The sequence below is a fragment of the Oncorhynchus mykiss genome, chromosome 11 (genome assembly GCF_057628025.1).
Source record: "Oncorhynchus mykiss isolate SJ-2025 chromosome 11, ASM5762802v1, whole genome shotgun sequence".
In the NCBI taxonomy this organism is placed as follows: Eukaryota; Metazoa; Chordata; class Actinopteri; order Salmoniformes; family Salmonidae; genus Oncorhynchus; species Oncorhynchus mykiss.
The window spans coordinates 44,690,001-44,716,182 of NC_143032.1; the positions used below are offsets into that span (position 1 = coordinate 44,690,001).

The following is a 26,182-nucleotide window of genomic DNA, read 5'->3' on the forward strand; positions in this document are numbered from 1 at the left end:
CTCCTCTCCTAGCTATTAGTCTCCTGTCTTAGTGGGAACTTGTCAAACACACATTCACGCACACACGCACATGTAGCAAGCCTGAGTCGAGCTGGCGGTTTAACGAACTCAAAAGCAGTGTCACCCTCGGCCCAAGAGGGAATCTCACATCAAACACACACACACACACACACGCACACACACACATGGGAGAGGCCCACCTGCCCATGAAGTCGTCCTTCTTGCCTGCGTCTTTGTCCCAGACGGTGATGTCGATGAAGCCCCCCTGCTCCTCATACAGATGGAAGTCAAACTGCTCTCTCCACTGGGGGTTCAAAGTCTTGGGTATCGTCTGCCGAGTGGAGCACACAAAAAGAGGGACATGTGCGCAGAAAATGTGCAATTGGAATGTTAACACCCCACAGTTTTAAATGTATCCATACAGAAATGGTTTGTCAAGATCAGTGTGGAATAACTTGACTGGTCTGCACTGAGCCCTGACCTCAACCCCATTGAACACCTTTGGGATGAATTGGAATGCTGACTGAGAGCCAGGCCTTATCGCCCAACATCAGTGCCCAAACCTCACTAATGCTCTTGTGGCTGAATGGAAGCAAGTCCCCGCAGCAATGTTACAACATCTAGTGGAAAGCCTTCCCAGAAGAGTGGAGGCTGTTATAGCAGCAAGGGGGGGATCAACTCCATATTAATGCCCATGATTTTGGAATGAGATGTTTGACGAGTAGGTGTCCACATACGTTTGGTCATGTATTGTAATGCTAAAGTAACAATTGGCTAGGAAATTAATTGGAAGTTCCAGTACGTGAGGGCTGGTGTAGGTACCTTGCTCTTGTATTTCTGATGGCCCAGTCTGAATTTGACGTAGGGGTCACTAAAGCCGTTGGCGTCCATAGGCTGGAGGTCGCGAGCCTCAATCAGACTGATGCTCACTATACCTCTCCACAGCTGAGCTTTCCTGTGGACATCTGACAACCGCATACTTGAATGCAGCTGCTGCGTACACCCACACACACACACACACACACACACACACACACACACACACACACACACACACACACACACACACACACACACACACACCCAGACACACACACACAAGCATGCAAACAGAAACAGACAGTCAATCACAGTGTTCTATCTGTAGACACACAGCAATACATATGACAGACATGAAGACCATACAAAGAGATGGAGGCAAAGGAATAAACACACAGTCCAACACAGAAACATTGGAGACAACTTCTGGTTCAGAGCTTGCCCATTATGCTGTGGATCACTCCTGTACATTCTAATATAGATACTGTACCTGATCTGGGTTCAGATCCCACCCCTGATGCTTCTACTGTCCACTCTACAGGCTTATCTCTGTGTTTTCACCTGGACCTGTACTGATAAAGTGTCTCACAGTAGGAGTGCTGATCTAGGATCAGTTTAGCTTTTTAGATCATAAAGAATTAGACTATGGACAGGGGGTGGAGGCTAATTGTAGATCAGCACTCTTACTCTGAGACGCGTTATGAACACAGGCGCTGGTCTATGAGTCTTTGAGTGACAGCAGTAGAATATAATAAAACCCATTGAGCTGTACCACTGACACCTCCCCCCTCAGTTTAAAACCCATTTTCAAACCGTTTCCTAATCGCTTACAGGCTAATTTAACCTCGGCAGGAGTCACACATCTATTGCTCGCTTGTGCGGGAGGAGAAAAAAACCCCGCAAAAATAAAGCCTGTTGGTACTTATTTGTCAAACAAACACATCTCTATAAGTTATCTCACTGTCTCCCTGCCTCATTTGGAGGGGCCTCATTAGCATATCTTTTGTTTGGAGTGAATTTCATTAAACTGTGAACAAACCCTGGCGCACAAGCAGCAGCACTTTGATGTGGAGACGAGGCCTATTCATTTCCATTCTCCAGACATGAAACAATGAGAGCTGTGCTCTGTGTGATACTACCACCCAGACCCGCACTACTGTACAGTAAGTCCAGGGAACCTACTACACAACGTTGTCATGCTAATGGTGAAGGGTGCCGCTCTATGCTAGCTAACTCCTCTTCCGGGGGAAAAGTCTCATTGGGAGGCCGCGTTAATTGTATTGTTGCTACATGTCGCTCATTATGTAAAAACCCATGGCCGATTTGGATTAGGAACAGATTCAACACCCCACGCCCAAAGTAGAGCAGGGAAAATAAAATATGAGGGTAAGTGTTGGGTTGAAATCCCTTATTGAAAATAACAATCAATTTAGGAGCTGATATCGTCTAAAACGAAAGCCCCGTGTGATTGAACTCTTCGACTTATGCGATAATAAAGAGGCATGAGCTGGCTTTTCTGGACTTGAAGGGAAGCTGATTTCAACTATTTTAGTGTTATAATTATGCCACAGTGGTTCTTGCATTGTTTGCATGTATTGAGTCCAGCACTATAATGGCTTGATTAAAGGGAAGAGGGTGTATAAATAACCGTGGAGACACACAGGAGAAGTAGGGCTTGGTGGGGAAGTGCAGCAGTTAGTTAGCACTGGAGATAATTCCCGAGTCACAGGCGGGATGGCCCAGTTTGGCGCTTCAAAGGGTTGGTTTGGGGGAAGCACAGCAGAATGGCCGCACCACTCCAACCAGAGACACACTCAAACTATGTTACTCTCTCCCAATATAAACTCAAACAAAACTTTTACTCAGATGTACTCAACTGTACTCGACTACACGCCTTCAGATCAAAAATGCTGCTCTCAGAAACATAGACAAATGTGGGAAGTAGACAAATGTGGGAACTCCTGAGGGCTTCTGTGGTGCAGAGGTGACAAACAAGGTGACAAACAGGATACAGAACACGAATAGCCAATGGCTACAGATACAGACACATGTGCCACATGCATAGGCCAATGTAAGGGAGAAGCAGCCCCGGGACCAGCATTCCTTCTATAGTAAGGAAATAAAAGAGAGCAAAGACATAGGATCATAGGTTAAGGGTCGATCTGTTAGGCATGATGGGAAATCAAAAGGATATTCACAGGGTGGATGTTCTCATGAGATAAAAGGGTCTCGTCTCAGACCTGGGAGATCTAGCTTGATAGCAAGTAAACCTCCAACACACGAAGACACACCTCTAAAACTATCCCTCCATCCAAAAGGTGCTCTCTCACTCTCACAAGTTCCTTCTCTGAACCTCCTCTTTTCCCTTTTTAACTAAAGAAACATATATACATTTTTTTCTCAGGACTATCTACAATCTTCAAAGTAAGACCATTAAGGGCCAGACATTTCTTGGCTTTAGTTTGGCCCTGAAGTTGAGCCTGGTGAGCCTCTGTAAAACTGCTGCCTCAGTCACATAGGCCCCTTAACAATGTGAGGGGTATAGAGATGACAGGGGAGAAAGAGTCACTTTATTTTCTCACCCATCAGCTGCAACACTAGTCTGGCTAATACCAAACTCAAAGTCCTGTGGAGGCTGGTGGGAGGAGCTATAGGAGGACAGACTCATTGTAATTGCTGGAATGGAATTAATGGAACCGAGTCAAACATGTGGTTTCCATATGTTTGATGTGTTTGATACCGTTCCATTTATTCCATTCTGGCCATTACAATGAGCCCCTCCTCCTATAGCTACTCCTTTTCAAATCCAAACAGCTCTCTACCCCCCCCCCCCCAAATCAATGTTTATGCTATTTTTTCAGAGCGAATATTGCACTAACAAACGTCCTCCTATCCAGATCAGTGAGTCACGGCGCTTCCTTGCTGGTTGTATCAGCCAGACTAGCTGTGACTCACACTGAGTCTTGGCAAACTGCTTTCAAGTGCCACACTCCATAACTTAACAATTATAACTTACAACCCTGATTAGTTGCTATATAATATATAGTATCTATTTTTATATTTCAGGCACAAAGAATATGAAATCACGGTCTAAACATTGAACTAAAGTTTCAGTATTGATTCTTGGCTGTAACCTTAAAGACTGGTGCCCAAAACACAATTTGAGGTTACTATTTTCACTACATTTTCACACGATTCTATAGTTTCTGGTCAATATAAAGAGACAAATTCAGTCAGAAGACCGCATCTGTCATGTATTGTCATATTATGTCTTGTTCCTGTTCTTTCTCTTCACTCCGTCTCCCTCTGCTGGTTGTATTAGGTTACCTTCTCTCCCTCTCCTTCCCCCAGCTGCTCCTCATCTTCTCTAACTACCTCGTTCACCCTTTTCCCACCTGTTCCCTTTTTTCCCTCTGATTAGGTCTCTATTTCTCTCTCTGTTCCTGCTTCTGTCTTTGTCAGATTCTCGTTTGAGTTTCTCATGCCAGAACCAAACTATCGTCTTGTTTGCTTCAACCTTGTCCTGTCCTGTCGGAATCTGCCTGTTCATCTGAGGCTACGTGTGATCAGGTACCTCTGTCCTCTACAACCCAGCTATTCTCCTCTGCTGCTAGAAGGGGACTCTAACCCAGCTATTCTCCTCTGCTGCAAGAAGGGGAACTCGTCTGTGAGATTCAGAGGGACTTTATGTTTCATTTGTCGCCCTCTCTGCGGGTTGTTTATTTTGCCATCGTAGTGGATTTGAAGAGGATCTATGTCTTACCTGTGTTTTGACATTAAAGGACTCTGTTTTTGTTAAACCGCTTTTGGGTCCTCACTCACGTGCATAACAGAAGAATCTGACCAAGAATGGACCCAGCGACTTCGGATCCTCTCCACTCAGCCGTTGAGATCCAGGGAGCGATGCTAGGCAGACACGAGCAGGAATTGTCTGCTGCTCGACATGCCGTTGAGACCCTGGCCGCCCAAGTCTCCAACCTCACAGAACAGATTCACCGTCTCCGCCTCGATCCACCGGCCACTTCCAGGGCTTTCGAATCTCCGGAGCCCAGAATCAATAACCCGCCGTGTTACTCTGGGGAGCCCACTGAATGCCGCTCGTTCCTCACCCAGTGTGATATTGTGTTTTCTCTCCAGCCCAACACTTACTCCAGGAGCACAGCTCGTATCGCCTACGTCATATCTCTCCTTACTGGACGGGCTCGTGAGTGGGGCACGGCAATCTGGGAGGCGAGGGCTGAGTGTACTAACCAGTATCAGGACTTTAAGGAGGAGATGATACGGGTTTTTGATCGTTCTGTTTTTGGAGAGGAAGCTTCCAGGGTCCTGTCTTCCCTATGTCAAGGTAATCGATCCATAACAGATTACTCTATTGAGTTTCGCACTCTTGCTGCCTCCAGTGACTGGAACGAGCCGGCTTTGCTTGCTCGTTTTCTGGAGGGTCTCCGCGCGGAGGTAAAGGATGAGATTCTCTCCCGGGAGGTTCCTTCCAGCGTGGATTCCTTGATTGAACTCGCTATTCGCATAGAGCGACGGGTTGATCTTCGTCACCGAGCTCGTGGAAAGGAGCTTGCGTTCTCCGTTGCCCCCCTCTCCGCATCACTACCATCTTCCTCCGCCGGCTCGGGTGCTGAGCCTATGCAGCTGGGGGGTATCCGCATCTCGACTAAGGAGAGGGAACGGAGAATCACCAACCGCCTCTGTCTCTATTGCGGTTCCGCTGGTCATTTTGTCACTTCATGTCCAGTAAAAGCCAGAGCTCATCAGTAAGCGGAGGGCTACTGGTGAGCGCTGCTACTCTGGTCTCTCCTTCAAGATCCTGCACTACCTTGTCGGTCCATCTACGCTGGATCGGTTCGTCAGCTTCCTGCAGTGCCTTGATAGACTCTGGGGCGGAGGGCTGTTTTATGGACGAGACCTGGGCTCGGGAACATGACATTCCTCTCAGACAGTTAAGGGAGCCCACGGCCTTGTTCGCTTTGGATGGTAGTCCTCTCCCCAGGATTCAGCGTGAGACGCTACCTTTAACCCTCACTGTCTCTGGTAATCATAGCGAAACCCTTTCTTTTTTAATTTTTCGTTCACCTTTTACACCTGCTGTTTTGGGCCATCCCTGGCTAGTTTGTCATAATCCTTCTATTAATTGGTCTAGTAATTCTATCCTCTCCTGGAACGTCTCTTGTCATGTGAAATGTTTAATGTCTGCTATCCCTCCTGTTTCCTCTGTCTCTTCTTCACAGGAGGAGCCTGGTGATTTGACAGGGGTGCCGGAGGAATATCACGATCTGCGCACGGTGTTCAGTCGGTCCAGGGCCACCTCTCTTCCTCCACACCAGTTGTATGATTGTAGTATTGATCTCCTTCCGGGAACCACTCCCCCCCGGGGTAGACTATACTCTCTGTCGGCTCCCGAACGTAAGGCTCTCGAAGATTATTTGTCTGTAGCTCTTGACGCCGGTACCATAGTCCCCTCCTCCTCTCCCGCCGGAGCGGGGTTTTTTTTTGTTAAGAAGAAGGACGGGTCCCTGCGCCCCTGCATAGATTATCGAGGGCTGAATGACATAACAGTGAAGAATCGTTATCCGCTTCCTCTTATGTCTTCAGCCTTCGAGATCCTGCAGGGAGCCAGGTTTTTCACTAAGTTGGACCTTCGTAACGCTTACCATCTCGTGCGCATCAGGGAGGGGGAGGAGTGGAAGACGGCGTTTAACACTCCGTTAGGGCACTTTGAATACCGGGTTCTTCCTTTCGGCCTCGCTAACGCTCCAGCTGTCTTTCAGGCATTAGTCAATGACGTCCTGAGAGACATGCTGAACATCTTTGTTTTCGTTTACCTTGACGATATCCTGATTTTTTCACCGTCACTCCAGATTCATGTTCAGCACGTTCGACGTGTCCTCCAGCGCCTTTTAGAGAATTGTCTTTTTGTGAAGGCTGAGAAGTGCACTTTTCATGCCTCCTCCGTCACATTTCTCGGTTCTGTTATTTCCGCTGAAGGCATTAAGATGGATCCCGCTAAGGTCCAAGCTGTCATTGATTGGCCCGTCCCTAAGTCACGCGTCGAGCTGCAGCGCTTTCTCGGCTTCGCGAATTTCTATCGGCGTTTCATCCGTAATTTCGGTCAGGTGGCAGCTCCTCTCACAGCCCTTACTTCTGTCAAGACGTGCTTTAAGTGGTCCGTTTCCGCCCAGGGAGCTTTTGATCTCCTCAAGAATCGTTTTACATCCGCACCTATCCTTGTTACACCTGACGTCTCTAGACAGTTCGTTGTCGAGGTTGACGCCTCAGAGGTGGGCCATTCTTTCTCAGCGCTCCCTCTCTGACGACAAGGTCCACCCTTGCGCGTATTTTTCTCATCGCCTTTCGCCGTCGGAACGTAACTATGATGTGGGAAACCGCGAACTGCTCGCCATCCGCTTAGCCGTAGGCGAATGGCGACAGTGGTTGGAGGGGGCGACCGTTCCTTTTGTCGTTTGGACTGACCATAGGAACCTTGAGTACATCCGTTCTGCCAAACGACTTAATGCGCGTCAGGCTCGTTGGGCGCTGTTTTTCGCTCGTTTCGAGTTCGTGATTTCTTATCGTCCGGGCTCTAAGAACACCAAGCCTGATGCTTTATCTCGTCTCTTCAGTTCTTCAGTAGCCTCCACTGACCCCGAGGGGATTCTCCCTGAGGGGCGTGTTGTCGGGTTGACTGTCTGGGGAATTGAGAGGCAGGTAAAGCAAGCACTCACTCACACTCCGTCGCCGCGCGCTTGTCCTAGGAACCTTCTTTTCGTTCCCGTTCCTACTCGTCTGGCCGTTCTTCAGTGGGCTCACTCTGCCAAGTTAGCCGGCCACCCCGGCGTTCGGGGTACGCTTGCTTCCATTCGCCAGCGTTTTTGGTGGCCCACCCGGGAGCATGACACGCGTCGTTTCGTGGCTGCTTGTTCGGTCTGCGCGCAGACTAAGTCCGGTAACTCCCCTCCTGCCGGCCGTCTCAGACCGCTTCCCATTCCCTCTCGACCGTGGTCTCACATCGCCTTAGATTTTATCACCGGACTGCCTTCGTCAGCGGGGAAGACTGTTATTCTTACGGTTGTCGATAGGTTCTCTAAGGCGGTTCATTTTATTCCCCTTGCTAAGCTCCCTTCTGCTAAAGAAACGGCACAAATCATCATCGAGAATGTTTTCAGAATTCATGGCCTTCCGTCAGACGTCGTTTCGGACAGGGGTCCGCAATTCACGTCTCAATTTTGGAGGGAGTTTTGCCGTTTGATTGGGGCTTCCGTCAGTCTCTCTTCCGGCTTTCACCCCCAGTCTAACGGTCAAGCAGAACGGGCCAATCAGACTATTGGTCGCATCTTACGCAGTCTTTCTTTTCGTAACCCTGCGTCTTGGTCAGAACAGCTCCCCTGGGCAGAATACGCCCACAACTCGCTTCCTTCGTCTGCGACCGGGCTATCTCCTTTTCAGAGTAGCCTCGGGTACCAGCCTCCGCTGTTCTCGTCTCAGTTCGCCGAGTCCAGCGTCCCCTACGCTCAGGCTTTTGTCCAACGTTGCGAGCGCACCTGGAAGAGGGTCAGGTCTGCACTTTGCCGTTATAGGGCGCAGACTGTGAGAGCCGCTAATAAGCGTAGAACTAAGAGTCCTAGATATTGTCGCGGTCAGAGAGTTTGGCTCTCCACTCAGAACCTTCCCCTTAAGACAGCTTCTCGCAAGTTGACCCCGCGGTTCATTGGTCCGTTCCGTATTTCTCAGATCATTAATCCTGTCGCAGTGCGACTTCTTCTTCCGCGATATCTTCGTCGCGTCCACCCGGTCTTCCATGTCTCCTGTGTTAAGCCCGTTCTTCGCGCCCCCGCTCGTCTTCCCTCCCCCCCCCATCCTTGTCGAGGGCGCACCTATCTACAGGGTCCGTAAGATTTTGGACATGCGTCCTCGGGGCCGTGGTCATCAGTACCTAGTGGATTGAGAGGGGTACGGTCCTGAGGAAAGGAGTTGGGTTCCCTCTCGGGACGTGCTGGACCGTTCGCTGATCGATGATTTCCTCCGTTGCCACCAGGTTTCCTCCTCGAGTGCGCCAGGAGGTGCTCGGTGAGTGGGGGGGTACTGTCATGTATTGTCATATTATGTCTTGTTCCTGTTCTTTCTCTTCACTCCGTCTCCCTCTGCTGGTTGTATTAGGTTACCTTCTCTCCCTCTCCTTCCCCCAGCTGCTCCTCATCTTCTCTAACTACCTCGTTCACCCTTTTCCCACCTGTTCCCTTTTTTCCCTCTGATTAGGTCTCTATTTCTCTCTCTGTTCCTGCTTCTGTCTTTGTCAGATTCTCGTTTGAGTTTCTCATGCCAGAACCAAACTATCGTCTTGTTTGCTTCAACCTTGTCCTGTCCTGTCGGAATCTGCCTGTTCATCTGAGGCTACGTGTGATCAGGTACCTCTGTCCTCTACAACCCAGCTATTCTCCTCTGCTGCTAGAAGGGGACTCTAACCCAGCTATTCTCCTCTGCTGCTAGAAGGGGAACTCGTCTGTGAGATTCAGAGGGACTTTATGTTTCATTTGTCGCCCTCTCTGCGGGTTGTTTATTTTGCCATCGTAGAGGATTTGAAGAGGATCTATGTCTTACCTGTGTTTTGACATTAAAGGACTCTGTTTTTGTTAAACCGCTTTTGGGTCCTCACTCACGTGCATAACAGCACCTGGACTTTTTATTTATTTTACCATTATTTAACTAGGCAAGTCAGTTAAGAACAAATATTTATTTTCAATGACAGCCTAGGAACAGTGGGTTAACTGCCTTGTTCAAGAGCAGAACGACAGATTTTTGTTTTACCTTGTCAGCTCGGGGATTCGATCTTGCAACCTCTTAGCTACAAGTCCAACGCTCTAACCACTAGGCTACCTGCCACCCCTAACTGCTAGGCTACCTGCCACCCCTAACCGCTAGGCTACCTGCCACCCCTAACCGCTAGGCTACCTGCCACCCCTAACCGCTAGGCTACCTGCCACCCCTAACCACTAGGCTACCTGCCACCCCTAACCGCTAGGCTACCTGCCACCCCTAACCGCTAGGCTACCTGCCACCCCTAACCGCTAGGCTACCTGCCACCCCTAACCACTAGGCTACCCGCCACCCCTAACCGCTAGGCTACCTGCAACCCCTAACCGCTAGGCTACCTGCCACCCCTTACCGCTAGGCTACCTGCCGACTAACAACAAGCATATACTGTACATCCAGTATACCCACTACTCCTCACTGCTCCCAGTTCCACCTGTCTGTATAATGCAGCTTGAGGGAAATAAAACATGATGGAGTGGGAACTGATAACGGTGACAGGGAGAGGGGCTGGGTCTCCACCTGAACCCAGGGCAGCAGAGGGTTTTGGGTGGGTAGAGTAGGTAGGTAGTTGGTATTAGAGGTAACATGCCATGTATTACCTTATTGGATCGTTTCCAGCTCCTTCTCAAAAGCATGGTCTGTAAATGAGACAAAGCAGTTATCGGACGCTGGAGAGCTTAGAGCTGCAGGGGATCAGAGGGCAGAGGTCAGCCCAGGAGGAGGCAGGGTGAGGAGGACGGTCACAGGCAGCCAAAATAAGCAACACATTCAGTAAGAAGCGCTGCCACCCACAACGGCCCATATATACTGTGCTGCACACACACAGGGGACAGGTATATATGTGTGCTAGCACGCACACACTGGCAGACAACACGCATATACAGTCCCACATGACTCTCTAACCCTACCCTTGGCCCTAACCCTTCAATACCTGCAGATCTTAAGGGTATGTGTAGGTGTAACCCGTGTAGAGGAGGTCCTTCAACCATATTGCTTCCACCTTACAGATCCGAAAATATTGAAGGGTTGTGAGGGCCAAATGAATGGTTATGAAGTAATTTGGGACTGGCTAACACACTCCAGGATGTGTGTGTGTGTGTGTGTGTGTGTGTGTGTGTGTGTGTGTGTGTGTGTATGTGTATGTGTATCTGGGCATTTGTTTCTTAGACATTAGTAGTCATTATGTTAAGGTTATTTTCCTGTTTCTGATTACCACGTAGGTCAGTAATTTATGAAATGTGAACATATGAATGTGAATCGTCCATCTAGTTTTGATTCTAGTTTCTCATGCCCTTGAATTCAAGATTTCATTTTGCCCAGTAGGTGGCGATAGAGGACAACATCCATACTGTGTAGTGTCGCTGTGACCTTGTGCTCCTTTTCACAGTTTGAGGGAATCAAAAGGATGCTTAATCCAAATACACTTCATATGTTGTGTCAAATGCGGATTCTGTGAATTATCGAACCAAATAAGGAGCACAATTAAGACATCAGATCAAACAGAATAAAACATTTCCCCCAAGAATCTCCTCTTGTTCTATATCAAACATGCAGGGGTCCAATTAACCAAACAAATAATTGAACATAAATAAATACTACTCTGAAACATTGAGCACGTCCACAGAGGGAAGGATGCACATCATTAGGAGCAATATTACCCAACACTCTTTGAAAATGGAACAGTTTTTTTTTCTAAAAGCAAATTGTTTGTTGTGCGTGCTCAAATCTTTTTCCCCAGTGGGTCTACTATACTGCAAATTAATTTCCACCAATTGAAAGATGGATTGTATACAGTTCAGCAGCTCATAGACTATCTATCACTGGCTCACTGATGTATTACGGCACCGTGCCATTGGCTGGGGAGACATTTCCTCTGAGCCAAATTGAAGTGAGAATGAAAAATGATTTTACCATTTTTATGTCTGTGTGTCCAGTATGAAGGAAGATAGAGGTAGCTTCTCAAGCCAATGCTAACTAGCGTTAGAGCAATGGCTAAAGGTCTATGGTATGTTCTAGCACGCTAGCAGATACCCATAGACTTCCAGCCATTGCGCTAACGCTAGTTAGCATTGGCTTGAGAAACTACCTCTAACTTCCTTCACACTGGACCGAGGAACTTGAAGCTGTCGACCCACTCCACTACAGCCCGATCAATGTGGACATTTCCTGTAGTCCACGATTCGATCCTTTGTCTTGCTGACGCTAAGGGAGAGGTTGTTATCCTAGCACCACACTGCCAGGTCACTGACCTCCTCCCTATATACTGTCTCATCGTCGTCAGTGATCAGGTCAACCACTGTCGTGTGAAAAATGAATGATGGTGTTTGAGTCGTGAACGGCCACGCTGTCGTGGGTGAACAGAGAGTACAAGGAAGAGACTAAGCACGCACCCCTGTGGGGCCCCCGATGTTAATGGTCCAGTGTGGCGGATATGTTGTTGCCTACCTTCACCACCTGGGGCGGCACCTCAAGGAAGTTCAAGATCCAGTTGCAAGAAGGAGGTGTTCAGTCCCAGGGTCCTGAGCTTTCGTGATAAGCTTGAAGGGCACTGTGGTGTTGGGATATGTACGTACGGTCACTGTGGGGGCGATGTCATCGGATCACTTATTAATGAAGCCGGAGACTGATGTGGTAAACTCCTCAATGTTATCGGATCAATCCGGGAACACTTTCCAGTCTGTGCTAGCGAAACAGTCGTGTGGCTTAGCACCGCTTCATTGGACCACTTCGTATTGAACACGTCACTGGTACTTCTCGTTTGAGTTTTTACTGGTAAGCAGGAATCAGGAGGATAGAGTTATGGTCAGATTTGCCAAACGGATGGAGAGCTTTGCATTGTGTTTCTGTGTGTGGCGTAAAGGTGATGTAGAGTTTTTTTCCGCCTCTAGTTGCACAGGTAACATGCTGGTAAAAATGAGGCGAGACAGATTTCAGTTTCTCCGCATTAAAATCACAGGCAAATAGGAGCGCCGCCTCTGGATGTGCATGGTATTGTTTGCTTATGGCCCTATACAGGTCGTTGAGAGTGGTCTTGTGCCAGTATCGTTTTTTTTGAGGTAAATAGACATTTGATGAAAACTCTCTTGGTAAATATTATGGTCTGCAGCTCATCCTGAGGTATTCTAACTCAGGCGAGAAAAACCTAGACACTTCCTTTACATTCGAGCACCAGCTGTGGCTAACAAAGAGACACACACCGCCCCCTTAACCTTACCCTAAGCTGCCGTTTTGGTCTTGACGATGCATAGAAAAAACAGTTAGATGTACAGTACCAGTCAAAGGTTTGGACACACCTACTCATTCCAGGGTTTTTCTTTATTTTTACTATTGTTCTCATTGTAGAATAACAGTGAAGATATCATACCTATGAAATAACACATATGGAATCATGTAGAAAGTGTTAAACAAATCAAAATATATTTTATATTTGAGATTCTTCAAAGTAGCCACCCTTTGCCTTAATGACAGCTTTGCACACTCTTGGCATTCTCTCAACCAACATGAGGTAGTCACCTTCAATGTATTTCAAGTAACAGGTGTGCCTCGTTAAAAGGTCATTTGTGGACTTTCTTTCTTTCTTAATACGTTTAAGCCAATCAGTTGTGTTGTGACAAGGTAGGGGTGGTATACAGAAGATAGCCCTATTTGGCAAAAGACCAAGTCCATATTATGGCAAGAACAGTTTAAATAAGCAAAAAGAAATGACAGTTCATCATTACTTTAAGACATGAAGGTCAGTCAATGCGGAACATTTCAAGAACTCTGAAAGTTTCTTCAAGTGCAGTTGCAAAAACCATCAAGCACTATGATGAAACTGGCTCTCATGAGGACCACCACAGGAAAGGAAGACCCAGAATCAACAGGACAATGATCCTACACTCCTCCAGGCTGTGTAAGGGCTATTTGACCAAGAAGGAGAGTGATGTAGTGCTGCATCAGATGACCTGGCCTCCACAATCACCCGACCTCAACCCAATTGTGATGGTTTGGGATGAGTTGGACCGCAGAGTGAAGAAAAAGCAGCGAACCAGTGCTCAGCATATGTGGGAACTCCTTCAAGACTGTTGGAAAAGCATTCCTCATGAGGCTGGTTGAGAGAATGCCAAGAGTGTGCAAAGCTGTCGTCAAGGCAACAGGGTGGCTACTTTGAAGAATCTCAAATATATATATGTCATAGTTTTGATGTCTTCACTATTATTCTAAAAATAAAGAGAAACCCTTGAATGAGTACGTGTGTCCAAACTGTTGACTGGTACTGTTAATTACCCACGTCCTTGTTCAGCTGCGACTCCGAGAAATACACAATATCACAGTTCTTCAGGATCCGTTGATATGATAGTCTCAAACGGAACTCATCCAGATTGTTCTCTAGTGATTGTACGTTCGGCAATAGAATGGCGGGTAGAGACGGTTTATTTACTCGCCATTGTAGTCTCGTCAGGGAGACCACTAGTTTGCCTCTCTTGCGCCGTCTTATCCTCTTTGGAGCCCCGGGGATTAAGGCCTGGTCCGGAATGAGCTGTATGTCCAATCAGGCTTTATTGAGCCCTTAGGACAGTCTAAGATACTGATGTGGAAACAGACATTTTCCATTTTCATCCAAATCCTGGCCCATTCAGATATGATATATACATGGTTAGTTTGATGACGTGACAGAGAGAGAGAGAGAGAGAGAGAGAGAGAGAGAGAGAGAGAGAGAGAGAGAGAGAGAGAGAGAGAGAGAGAGAGAGAGACATAACAACATAGCGGACTTACAGCTTCCCTGAAGTCTCCCTCTTTGGGCGACAGTGTGACTGCCAGGTCTAGAGTTCCCAGGTCATGGTCGGGGTACTGGGGGTCCTCAAGGTCAAGGGTCACGTCCAGGTTCCTGAAGTGGCAGAGGGAGGACACAGTGACCTGCACGCACATGCACACGCACACATGTACACACACTCCCTAGCAAACCTGTGTGTATCATGTAAATACAAGTCATTTGCATTTCCATGGAAGTACACTAGAGGGCAGTGGTGCATTGAATAAGTTCCATTGAACCAAGTGTCAAGGGAAAGGGGGACACAAATAGGTGATTTGTGGGCCTAAGAGAGAGAGATAAGCAAACAAGGACAACAACTGAGTGACAAAGAAAACCGATGACATGGCTGAGAGACATGAAGACAGAATGTGTTGGAGAACAAGAGAGAGAGAAAGAGAGAGAGAGAGAGAGAGAGACGGAGAGGGAGAAGAAAAGGAAGGAAGAGAAGCAGAAGGAGATGGGGGATGGAGAAAGAGAGGGATGAGATGGAGGGATGAAGGGAAGGACAAGAAGACAAGGAGGAGAAAGAAGAGAAAGATGGGTGAAGGAAAGAGAGAGAGCATGAGAGTGAGCATGCAAGAGAGAGAGAGCGCGAGAGAGTACAATCAAAAAAAGAGAGAAAGTGCAACAGAGAAAGAAAGAGCGAGAGTTGAAGGAGAGGTGTAAAGTTGAGTGTTTCCCCTGTCTGTCCAGACCTCTGGTGTTCCAGGGACTCCAGGTAGAGGTATGCCGAACCCATGAAGTCATCCTGAAGGCCAAAGTCATAGTCAAACACCTGCAGGACACAACACACTGTTACCATAGAGACCACATACTGTATTGTATAGGGTTGCAAAAAATCTGGTACCTTTCCCAAAATGCCCAGGTCTTCCAGAAATACTGTCTAGACTTGGGATTTCGGGCTTATTCCCTCCTGATCCCCGGGAATATTACAACCAGGTTTTCTGGAAAGTTACATGATTTTTGCAACCCTAGTACTGTACTCTGCTCAGGTGTACTGCACTGTAGTACAGTTGAAGTCGGAAGTTTACATACACTTATGTTGGAGTCATTAAAACTAGTTTTTTAACAACTCCACAAATTTCTTGTTAACAAACTACAGTTTTGGCAAGTCGGTTAGGACATCTATTAAGTCATTTTTCCAACAATTGTTTACAGACAGATTATTTAACTTATAATTCACTGTGTTACAATTCCAGTGGGTCAGAAGTTTACATACACTAAGTTGACTGTGCCTTTAAACAGCTTGGAAGATTCCAGAAAATGATGTCATTGCTTTAGAAGCTTCACATAGGCTGATTGACATAATTTGAGTCAATTGGAGGTGTACCTGTGGATGTATTTCAAGGCCTACCTTAAAACTCAGTGCCTCCTTGCTTGACATCATGGGAAAATCAAAAGAAATACGCCAAGGCCTCAGAAAACAAATTGTAGACCTCGACAAGTCTGGTTCATCCTTGGGAGCAATTTCCAAACACCTGTAGGTACCACATTCATCTGTACAAATAATAGTACGCAAGTTTAAACACCATGGGACCACGCAGCTGAAATACTGCTCAGGAAGGAGATGCGTTCTGTCTCCTAGAGATGAACTTACTTTGATGCGAAAAGTGCAAATCAATCCCAGATCAACAGACCCTGTGAAAATGCTGGAAGAAACAGGTACAAAAGTATCTATATGCACAGTAAAACGAGTCCTATATCGAAATAACCTGAAAGGCCGCTCAGCAAGGAAGAAACCACTGCTCCAAAACTGCCATAAAAAAGCCAGACTACGGTTTGCAACTACACATGGGGACAAAGATCGTACTTTTTTGAGAAATGTCCTCTGGTCTGATGAAACAAAAATATAGCTTTTTGGCCATAATGACCATTGTTATGTTTGAAGGAAGAACACCATCCCAACCGTGAAGCACGGGGGTGGCAGCATCATGTTGTGTGGGTGCTTTGCTGCAGGAGGGACTGGTGCACTTCACAACATAGATGGCATCATGAAGAGGGAAAATGTTGTGGATATATTGAAACAACATCTCAAGACATCAGTCAGGAAGTTAAAGCTTGGTCGCAAATGGGTCTTCCAAATGGACCATGACCCCAAGCATACTTCCAAAGTTGTGGCAAAATGGCTTAAGGACAGCAAAGTCCTTAAGGTATTGGAGTGGCCATCACAAAGCCCTGACCTCAATCCTATAGAACATTTGTGGGCAGAACTGAAAAAGCGTGTAAGGAGTAAGGAGGCCTACAATCATGACTCAGTTACACCAGCTCTGTCAGGAGGAATGGGCCAAAATTCACCCAACTTATTGTGGGAAGCTTGTGGAAGGCTATCCAAAACGTGTGACCCAAGTTAATTAAACAATTTTAAGGCAATGCAACTGTCACGTTCTGACCTCTATTTCCTTTGTTTTTGTATTTATTTAGTATGGTCAGGGCGTGAGTTGGGTGGGCAGTCTATGTTTGTTTTTTCTATGTTTTGGGGCAGTTCTATGTTTTCGGCCTAGTATGGTTCTCAATCAGAGGCAGGTGTCATTAGTTGTCTCTGATTGAGAATCATACTTAGGTAGCCTGGGTTTCACTGTGTGTTTGTGGGTGATTGTTCCTGTCTTTGTGTAGTATTCACCAGATAGGCTGTATTAGGTTTTGAGTTCTCACGTTTCTTGTTTTTTCGTTAGTTTGTTCATGTATAGTGTCGTGAATAAAATACAATGAACAACCACCACGCTGCGCTTTGGTCCGCCTCTACTTCACAAGAGGAGAATCGTTACAGAATCACCCACCACAACAGGACCAAGCGGTGTGGTAATGGGCAAAGGAAAAAGCAGCAGCAGGAGCAGCGCGAGGAGGTATGGACATGGGAGGACGAATTAGACGGAAGAGGACCCTGGGCTCAGCCAGGAGAATATCGCCGTCCCAAAGAAGAACTGGAGGCGGCGAAAGCGGAGAGGCGCTGGTATGAGGAGGCAGCGCGGCGTCGTGGATGGAAGCCCGGGAGTCAGCCCCAAAAATGTCTTGGGGGGGGGCTAACATGGAGTATGGCTACGCCAGGTAGGAGACCTGAGCCAACTTCCTGTGGTTACCGGGGGGCTAGAGAGACCGGGCAGGCACCGTGTTATGCTGTGGAGCGCACGGTGTCCCCAGTGCGGGTGCACAGCCCGGTGCGGTACATTCCAGCTCCGCGTATCGGCCGGGCTAGAGTGGGCATCGAGCCAAGTGCCATGAAGCCGGCTCTACGCATCTGCTCTCCAGTGCGTCTCCTTGGGCCGGCTTACATGGCACCAGCCTTGCGCACGGTGTCCCCGGTTCGCCTGCATAGCCCAGTGCGGGCTATTCCACCTCGCCGCACTGGCAGGGCGACCGGGACCATTCAACCGGGTAAGGTTGGGCAGGCTCGGTGCTCAAGAGCTCCAGTGCGCCTGCACGGCCCGGTCTATCCGTCACCACCTCCACACCCCAGCCCTCCGGTGGCAGCTCCCCGTACCAGGCTGTCTCTCCGGCCCATCCGTCCAGAGCCTTCCTCCTCTCCAGCGCTGCCGGAGTCTCCCGCCTCTCCGGCGTTACCAGAGCCTTCCTCCTCTCCAGCGCTGCCGGAGTCTCCCGTCTGTCCCGCGCCTCTGCCGGAGCCTCCCGCCTGTCCGGCGCCTCTGCCGGAGCCTCCCGCCTGTCCGGCGCCTCTGCCGGAGCCTCCCGCCTGTCCGGCGCCTCTGCCGGAGCCTCCCGCCTGTCCGGCGCCTCTGCCGGAGCCTCCCGCCTGTCCGGCGCCTCTGCCGGAGCTTCCCGTCTGCCCGGCGCCTCTGCCGGAGCTTCCCGTCTGCCCGGCGCCATCGGAGCTTCCCGTCTGCCCAACGCCGCCAGCGCCGCCCGTCTGCCCAGCGCCGCCAGCGCCGCCCGTCTGCCCAGCGCCGCCAGCGCCGCCCGTCTGCCCAGCGCCGCCAGCGCCGCCCGTCTGCCCAGCGCCGCCCGTCTGCCCAGCGCTGCCAGTGCCGCCCGTCTGCCCAGCGCCGCCAGTGCCGCCCGTCTGCCCAGCGCCGCCAGTGCCGCCCGTCTGCCAGGAGCCGCCAATGCCGCCCGTCAGCCAGGAGCCGCCAGTGCCGCCCGTCAGCCAGGGGCCGCCAGTGCCGCCCGTCAGCCAGGGGCCGCCAGTGCCGCCAGTCAGCCAGGGGCCGCCAGTGCCGCCAGTCAACCAGGGGCCGCCAGTGCCGCCAGTCAGCCCAGCGCCAGCGCCGCCAGTAAACCAGGGGCCGCCAGTGCCGCCAGTCAGCCAGGGGCCGCCAGTCAGCCAGGGGCCGCCAGTGCCGCCAGTCAGCCAGGGGCCGCTAGAGCCCCTCCGCCCGGAGCAGCTGTCCCTCTGTCCCGAGCAGCTGTCCCTCTGTCCCGAGCAGCTGTCCCTCTGTCCCGAGCAGCTGTCCCTCTGTCCCGAGCAGCTGTCCCTCTGTCCCGAGCAGCTGTCCCTCTGTCCCGAGAAGCTGCCCCTCTGTCCCAAGCAGCCCCTCTGTCCAGTGGGGTCATTGAGAGGGGTGGGCATGGTGAGCAAGCCACGGAGGCGGACAATAAGGCGGACTGAGACAATGGCGAAGTGGGGTCCGCGTCCCGCGCCAGAGCCGCCACCGCGGACAGACGCCCACCCAGACCCTCCCCTATAGGTCAAGGTTTTGCGGCCGGAGTCCGCACCTTTGGGGGGGGGGGTACTGTCACGTTCTGACCTCTATTTCCTTTGTTTTTGTATTTATTTAGTATGGTCAGGGCGTGAGTTGGGTGGGCAGTCTATGTTTGTTTTTCTATGTTTTGGGGCAGTTCTATGTTTTCGGCCTAGTATGGTTCTCAATCAGAGGCAGGTGTCATTAGTTGTCTCTGATTGAGAATCATACTTAGGTAGCCTGGGTTTCACTGTGTGTTTGTGGGTGATTGTTCCTGTCTTTGTGTAGTATTCACCAGATAGGCTGTATTAGGTTTTGAGTTCTCACGTTTCTTGTTTTTTCGTTAGTTTGTTCATGTATAGTGTCGTGAATAAAATACAATGAACAACCACCACGCTGCGCTTTGGTCCGCCTCTACTTCACAAGAGGAGAATCGTTACAGCAACCAAATACTAATTGAGTGCATGTAAACTTCTGACCCACTGGGAATGTGATGAAGGAAATAAAAGCTGATATAAATCATTCTCTCTACTATTGTTCTGACATTTCACATTCTTAAAGTAAAGTTGTGATGTCAGGAATCGTGAAAAACTGAGTTTAAATGTATTTGGCAAAGGTGTACTGTAAACTTCCGACTTCAACTGTATATGCATTCATCTTATTTATATTCCTTTCATTTTCACATTACATGGCATAAATCCACTGAAATTAGCGCTGTACTCTGATAAACACATCACACTTTCCCAAACGTCACAATTACATGTTTCAGACGGAGGCAATGGTTAGACAAAGTATATAAAGATAGTACTAATGCTTGAAAATACATGTGTTAATATCCCAAAACAGTGCAGTAGCTCTGCGTCCTCCTACCTTGACATAGAGGGGTTCTCGGAGGCTGTCCACCAGCAGGCTGACTTTCTCGTCCCACACTGGGTTCAGGTTCTTATTGATAGTCCTGCTCCTGAACACCTCCTTCCCACCGATCTTAAACTTCACATACGGATCACTTGTCCCTGGACACAAGACAACAACACGGAGGGAAGATGGGGGTTAGTATTGCCTGTCCATAGAGACAGGAGGGAGATTTATTCTGCGCAAAAGATATTTGGGTGAAACTGATGAGATAAGGGTGCTTTGTTTTGGGAAAAAGCAAGGTGCTCAAGATGGTGCATAATGACTAAATATTGTTTTCGATATGCCTCTTCGTGTATTGCTTACTGAATCTAGTAATACTTCTGTAACGTAATGTCATGCATGTTGTCCTATTCAGAGTTGAATCTATTTTACTGCGCTGTAGGGGTAAACAGATGTCTCTCTCTCACCCCTCTCTCTTTCTTTTCCTCCCTACCTCCCCCCGGTCTAAGGCAGCCTGTCCTCTCCTCTCGGTTGTTATAGTGAGTTGTGTTAATGTTTGTGAGCATGGGGGTGCTAACCAGGGCAAGGCAGGTCAGGTCACACAGACAAACACTGTCTGGCCTCAAGACTCATGTCATGTGACTCACACTCCAGGCCCTGTTATCTACTAAAGTAATGCCAACAGAACTGCAGTAGGCTAAAATGCTTTTGTAGATAACTTGGACGGATTTTTGGAAACAAAAGATGCTCTACAGGGATGACGGGGACCATCCATCCAAATAATCTTGGTGCCTGGACCCTGTCCTCGCATTTCAAGGCCGTGTTGAGACATTGACTCCAAAACAGCCCAACCACTGCTCAGGTACCTCATCCCATTCCCACTATTTCACAGTGTTATCATCATACTGCCACAGACAACCGTATTCCCAGGGATATTGTCAGTGATAACCATGTGACCATGAAGATGAATTTCACTGTTAGCTCTGTTCCTGTTAACCCAATTGGGAGACCCACTGTGGTAAGCTCGTCCGGTGCTATTATTTCAAATGCCACAAATATGGATACCCTGCTGTTTTCTAATCGTGTGAAGGGCTCGGGCTGTTTCATATCAACTTACGAAGTTTGATTTCCAAGCCTGGATATGCTGGTTCTCACAGACTTAACTAAATGGCTCAATCCCAGATAAGGACATTGATATTGCTGATTACAACATCTTCAGGTGTGACAGTCAGAAAAAGAGAGAGTGGGGTGGCTATATTTGGGAAATAAACTCTTGTGGCATCATGTTCTCTAAACATCACTATCCTATCATTTGTATTATTTTTTTTTTAAAACTATTTCTGAGTAATTAAAACCTTTTATTTCATCTGATTTAGTTGTGTTAGGAAATGTTTACTTAGATACAGTATGGGTTACCCCAGCCTCTGGACTTTAACCTGACTCAACTGATTGCAAAATGGATTCATGCAACATGGATTCAGTGGTGTCTTTGCTAATGATCTGAGTGATCACTGTCCTACTGCATGAATTAGAGATATCAATCAGAATACACTGATCCTCGTATATTTATGAATAGAAGCTTTTCTTCATGACACGTGTGCTCAGACTTTTCCTCTACCAGCTGCCCTGAATTAGCTATAGAATTGTTCTCACCTGTTTTGATCTCTCTGGCAGACCAACACCCTCCCTTTCAACGCCTTAGAGAACAAAAAAAATAGAACAAATCCTTGGTTCTCTAAAGAACTGTCAGATTGTTATGATGAGAAATCAAGGCCTGGGCCAAGGCTACAAAAGTTGACTGTAGCTAATTAGCATTTTTTTTTTTTAAAGCAATTGAGAAATTGATACACTTCCTCAATCAAGAAAGCTACATCTAGAAACGTTCTAAGTTCTATCTCAGACTCTGCTGGTGAGCCGTCTAAAGTTTGGAAAACAGTTAATCCACTGACGTGTCGAAATTCCTCTCCGCAGGCTTTGCTTTAAACATAAATAAATGATGGTTTAATTTAAGCTGGTCCGCCAGTCGACCTCCTGCGCCTCTTGGCTCACTTGGAAGTTCTGTCAACTAGTGAATCTTCATGTTCTTTTCAACAACTTTACACTTGTAATCAATCTTGCCTTGCGCAAGATTGATGACCCACTGGGCAGATTTGCTCCTCTGATTTCAGAATCTTTAACACATATTTTTAACCTTACAATTATTTCTGGTATCATCGCCAGGGTCTGGAAGGTGGCCCATATACTCCCCCTTCACAAAGGTGGTGACCCGTGACCTAAATAATTATTGCCCCATTTCATAACTGACTTGGACTAGCAAAAATTCTAGAATCCTTGCTAAATACTCACCTACGAAATGATTTCTAAATGTACACCAGTCAGGTTTCAGACCAGGTTATTTGGTTATAAACCATGTTCTTAATTGCTTGGATACGAAGAAACACTGTGCAGTCCTTTTTATTGACCTGTCTAAAGCCTTCGACAATGTGGATCACCCATTACTTTTCATTACTTATTCAGAGGCTTTCATCAATTGGCCTGGACCAGGCTGCCTGTAGTTAGTATGGAAATTATTTAAAGGACAGTGTTAAATCAGGTTTTCCAGACATTTCAAGAGGTGTCCCACAGGGATCAACTCTTGGTCTGGTTCTTTTCACTATTTACATGAACTAAAATTGGCACTAAATGCAGGTAAAACCAAGTATATTTATTTTCCAAATCACGTAAAAATATATCTGATGATTTATTCATACATACTTTGGATGGTGCCCTCACTGATCATGTCCTCGATTATAAATGTCTGGGCATCTGGATCGACAAAAAGCTATCTTACAAAAAATCACGTTGATGAGTTAGTTAAGAAATGATGAATTAAAATAGCCTTCTATAGTAACAGGTCCTGTCTTTTGTTAAATAGCAGAAAACAAATCATTCAGCCAATATTCATTCTGGTTATTGACTATGGCGATATTGCCTATATGAATGCAGCTGCTACGGTATTGAAGCCATTGGACACAGTTTAACATAGCAAATGGCACTTTACTACGGGCGATAGGTTTAGCACGCATCATTGCATTTTGTATCAGAAAGTAAACTGGCCTTCCTTGAAGTCTCATAGATCGATACACTTCTGCCATACCTTACTTCATTGTTCACCTTCAAGCGTATAAGTTACCAGACCCGGACTCAGGGATGGCTAACCCTTCAATCTCCACTGAGTTACGTAATTCTGCTTCTAGTTTTTTTCCCCGCATGGTGGAGTAATCTCCTCAAGTCGTTAAAGTTGGTGCCTCTAAAGCAATTCAGGGGGATGTTAAGAGGGCCTTTTTACAGAATAATGTGTTTGTTTAACATGACTGTGTTCTGCTTTTCATGTATTGTATAATTTATTTGTATCGAGATATGTATAGTGTAATTGTTGTTTATCGATGTAGTTTATTGATTTGTTTGACAGGTCGTCATTGTTAATAAGAATTTGTTCTTAATTGACCTAACTGTAAAAAATAAAGGTAAAGCATAATTGTATTTTAATGTGACTAAGGATAAAGCCTAATAGGCTGCTTCGGGAACATGCTGTGGGGTTGTAGGCCTCAGGACTAAAAAGGCTCTCTTTAATTAACAGCTCACTCTCATTAAAACTATCCTCTCTTGAACTGTAGCTAATTTGAAGCTGTTTTGTGAAGGGTGCACCCACATGACAGCACACACAAGTATACACATCAGGCCAGGGGTCATTTCAAATTGAAGGAAGTCGACTCAGGGAGTAAACTTAGATAACAATTCAAAATGTGAAAGAACGGCTTCTATTTTCAACGACTTCTCAATAAACCGAGGAGCAGAAGCTGTTTACTTTAGAAGTTTACATACACACAGACATGCATGAACACACACACACACACACACACACACACACACACACACACACACACACACACACACACACACACACACACACACACACACACACACACACACACACACACACACACACACACACACAGCAGAGGAGCTCAATGCTTGATATTGACCACTAGATGGGGGTGTTTACCTAGTTGTCCCTGTGTCTGCTAGATCCTGCTGATTCGGACTCATCACCGAAACTGGCCAAGTAGAGTGAACAGAAGCTTCACTCTATCACACACAGGTAACCCAATATACGCATGCATAAAAATGCATAAACATGCACAAACATTACCCGTGCCTATATGCAAAAACACTGATTTATTGGGACTATAATCTGAGCCCACTCTTATATCCACAGCAGCACAACTCTATTCCTGACATCCCTTAAAAATCAGTGAACTGGTTTATAGTTCTCTCTATATGAAATCAATTCTGGTGGAAAGCAGATTAAAACGATAAGTGTCAAGCAAATATGACTGCGTAGACAGATAATGTTGGTGGCCGGGCCTTCTTCAGTCGGAACCAATGGGTTTGGACAGGCACTTTATCTAATTTGAATAAACATAAACACAGAGTAGCTTTCAAAATGTCATAGTCATGGACATCCGAGCTTTGTTTGGAGAGGAGATAATGGAGTTCATCAGCTTGACAGTCTGCTCACGTTCAGTGGTCCATAGTAACCTGTGTAGTGGTTAAAGCTGGATCATGTGTGCGTGCATGCATGCAGGCACACACCTCAATCTCACAATGTGTGTATGTGTGTGTATCGCCACTGAATATGCATCATACCTTTCTGAGGTTGTTGGTCACTTTGTGTCACATGATTGCAGAGCAAAACCCAACTCAGCATAATTTAACAGACATCACTGTGTTTCCTTCACCAGCTCACACTGAGAACGGAACTTGGGACCTCTGTCTCAGACACGTGACCGTCCCCTTGACAACGTCTTAGCTAGCTACTCCACTGAAAAGCTAGCAATTTGTTGGTGTGGGTGGATATGTTTTGAAACTGAAGAGTGAGCTTACCAATCCCCCGTCGGTCACACAGTCCCTCATCCTCCATCGCCGTAAGTCTATCTGATATCAGCAGCCAACCACCCACTCTCCTTACTGACCCCGCAGAGGCAAGAATGGAGGCCAGGGCTGGCTGGGAGCTTGGCACTGTGTGTGTTTCCACGTGTCTTTTCAGATTAGCATCAAAGCAATGATCATCCGTCGCTACTACAGTCATGAAACCTACCACACAAACTGCATTAACATAATCACACAGTCACCCACCCACTCAAATAATCAAAACGCACGCACGTACCAGCGAACGCGCACACATGGAGTGTTAGAGTGCTAGTGTGGCATTAATATCAATACAAAACAGCCCTATCACCAATCCCCTCTCAGGATGAAATTAGACAACTAACTATGCAATCCACAAACACTACACACACACACAATCTTACAGGTGTCGGACAAACTCACCTACCTTACCTTGAACTGTGTTTAGGGGTCGTATTTATTAGGCTTGGGCGGTATGAAGATTTTCATATCTTCATACCATCCTTCTCTCACCCCGGGATTAACAGTATTACCAGCATAGCACGCAAGGTGGCGTTGAAAATGCAAGAAAATCCCAGAATGCAAACACAATTAGCACAAACTAATAGCGAAATCACACAGAAGCTGTTAGCTAAATGCTAGCGAGTGAAAATGAACGTAAACTAATTGCAAAGACAGGCAAATCCCGCTCATAAAGTTATACAAGGATAGCTAGTAGCTTCTGAACGTCATTTTTGGTGAGTGTGGACATTTACAAGAGAAAGTGAACGAGAGAAATTGGGTAAATGAACAAAGTTGTGATGCATGCTTTTCTGAAGGAAGAGCAGCAGGTGTTCACGGAGCAGAGGAGAGAAGAACGGAGGGGGAAAAAACACTAGAAGGAAGCACAGGGAAGAAAATGGCAACTGTACAGATAACTCATCCAGAGCTCTTTGACTTCTGGCAGAAAGCCATTATAAGGTATCTGATGGCAAACATTTAGTAGTGATTTGCTAAATGGAACCTCATCCTCTCGTGTACGCCACACAACATAGACTCACCGATAGATATTGAACTCTATGGACTCCCCAGCTCCCGATTTCTCCCGTTGTGCTATTTACAAAACAAACGTGATTGGCTCAATTCTTCTGGGGAATTAGGGCAAGCTTCATAATGTGACAGGTGAAATGAAGAACGCAATCTGCTTTATCTCTTAACGTATTGCACATGACTGCAGGTAAAAAGGAGCTACAAATATTCACATTATTGAAAAACTTCCAATAAATAGTTTTGACGGTATTGACGGTATTGAAAAACAATCCCATGGCTTTTT

The 26,182-nt window shown here is 47.2% G+C and overlaps 1 protein-coding gene across 17 annotated transcripts in view; it reads right to left on the reverse strand.

Moving 5' to 3' along the window:
* mctp1a (multiple C2 domains, transmembrane 1a) overlaps positions 1 to 26,182 on the reverse strand; it is a 224,733-nt gene that overhangs the window by 85,073 nt on the left and 113,478 nt on the right. For 6 of the 17 annotated variants that reach the window (XM_036935498.2, XM_090190189.1, XM_090190191.1 and 3 more), the window contains 6 exons: positions 19,936 to 20,078; positions 15,127 to 15,206; positions 14,395 to 14,506; positions 10,239 to 10,277; positions 823 to 993; positions 201 to 331 (listed from right to left, as the gene is read on the reverse strand). In XM_036935498.2, the coding sequence (XP_036791393.2) occupies positions 201 to 331; positions 823 to 993; positions 10,239 to 10,277; positions 14,395 to 14,506; positions 15,127 to 15,206; positions 19,936 to 20,078 (676 nt within the window). The remainder of the gene's footprint in view (positions 1 to 200; positions 332 to 822; positions 994 to 10,238; positions 10,278 to 14,394; positions 14,507 to 15,126; positions 15,207 to 19,935; positions 20,079 to 26,182) is intronic. The other 11 variants (XM_036935500.2, XM_090190192.1, XM_090190194.1 and 8 more) reach the window with 2 other exon arrangements.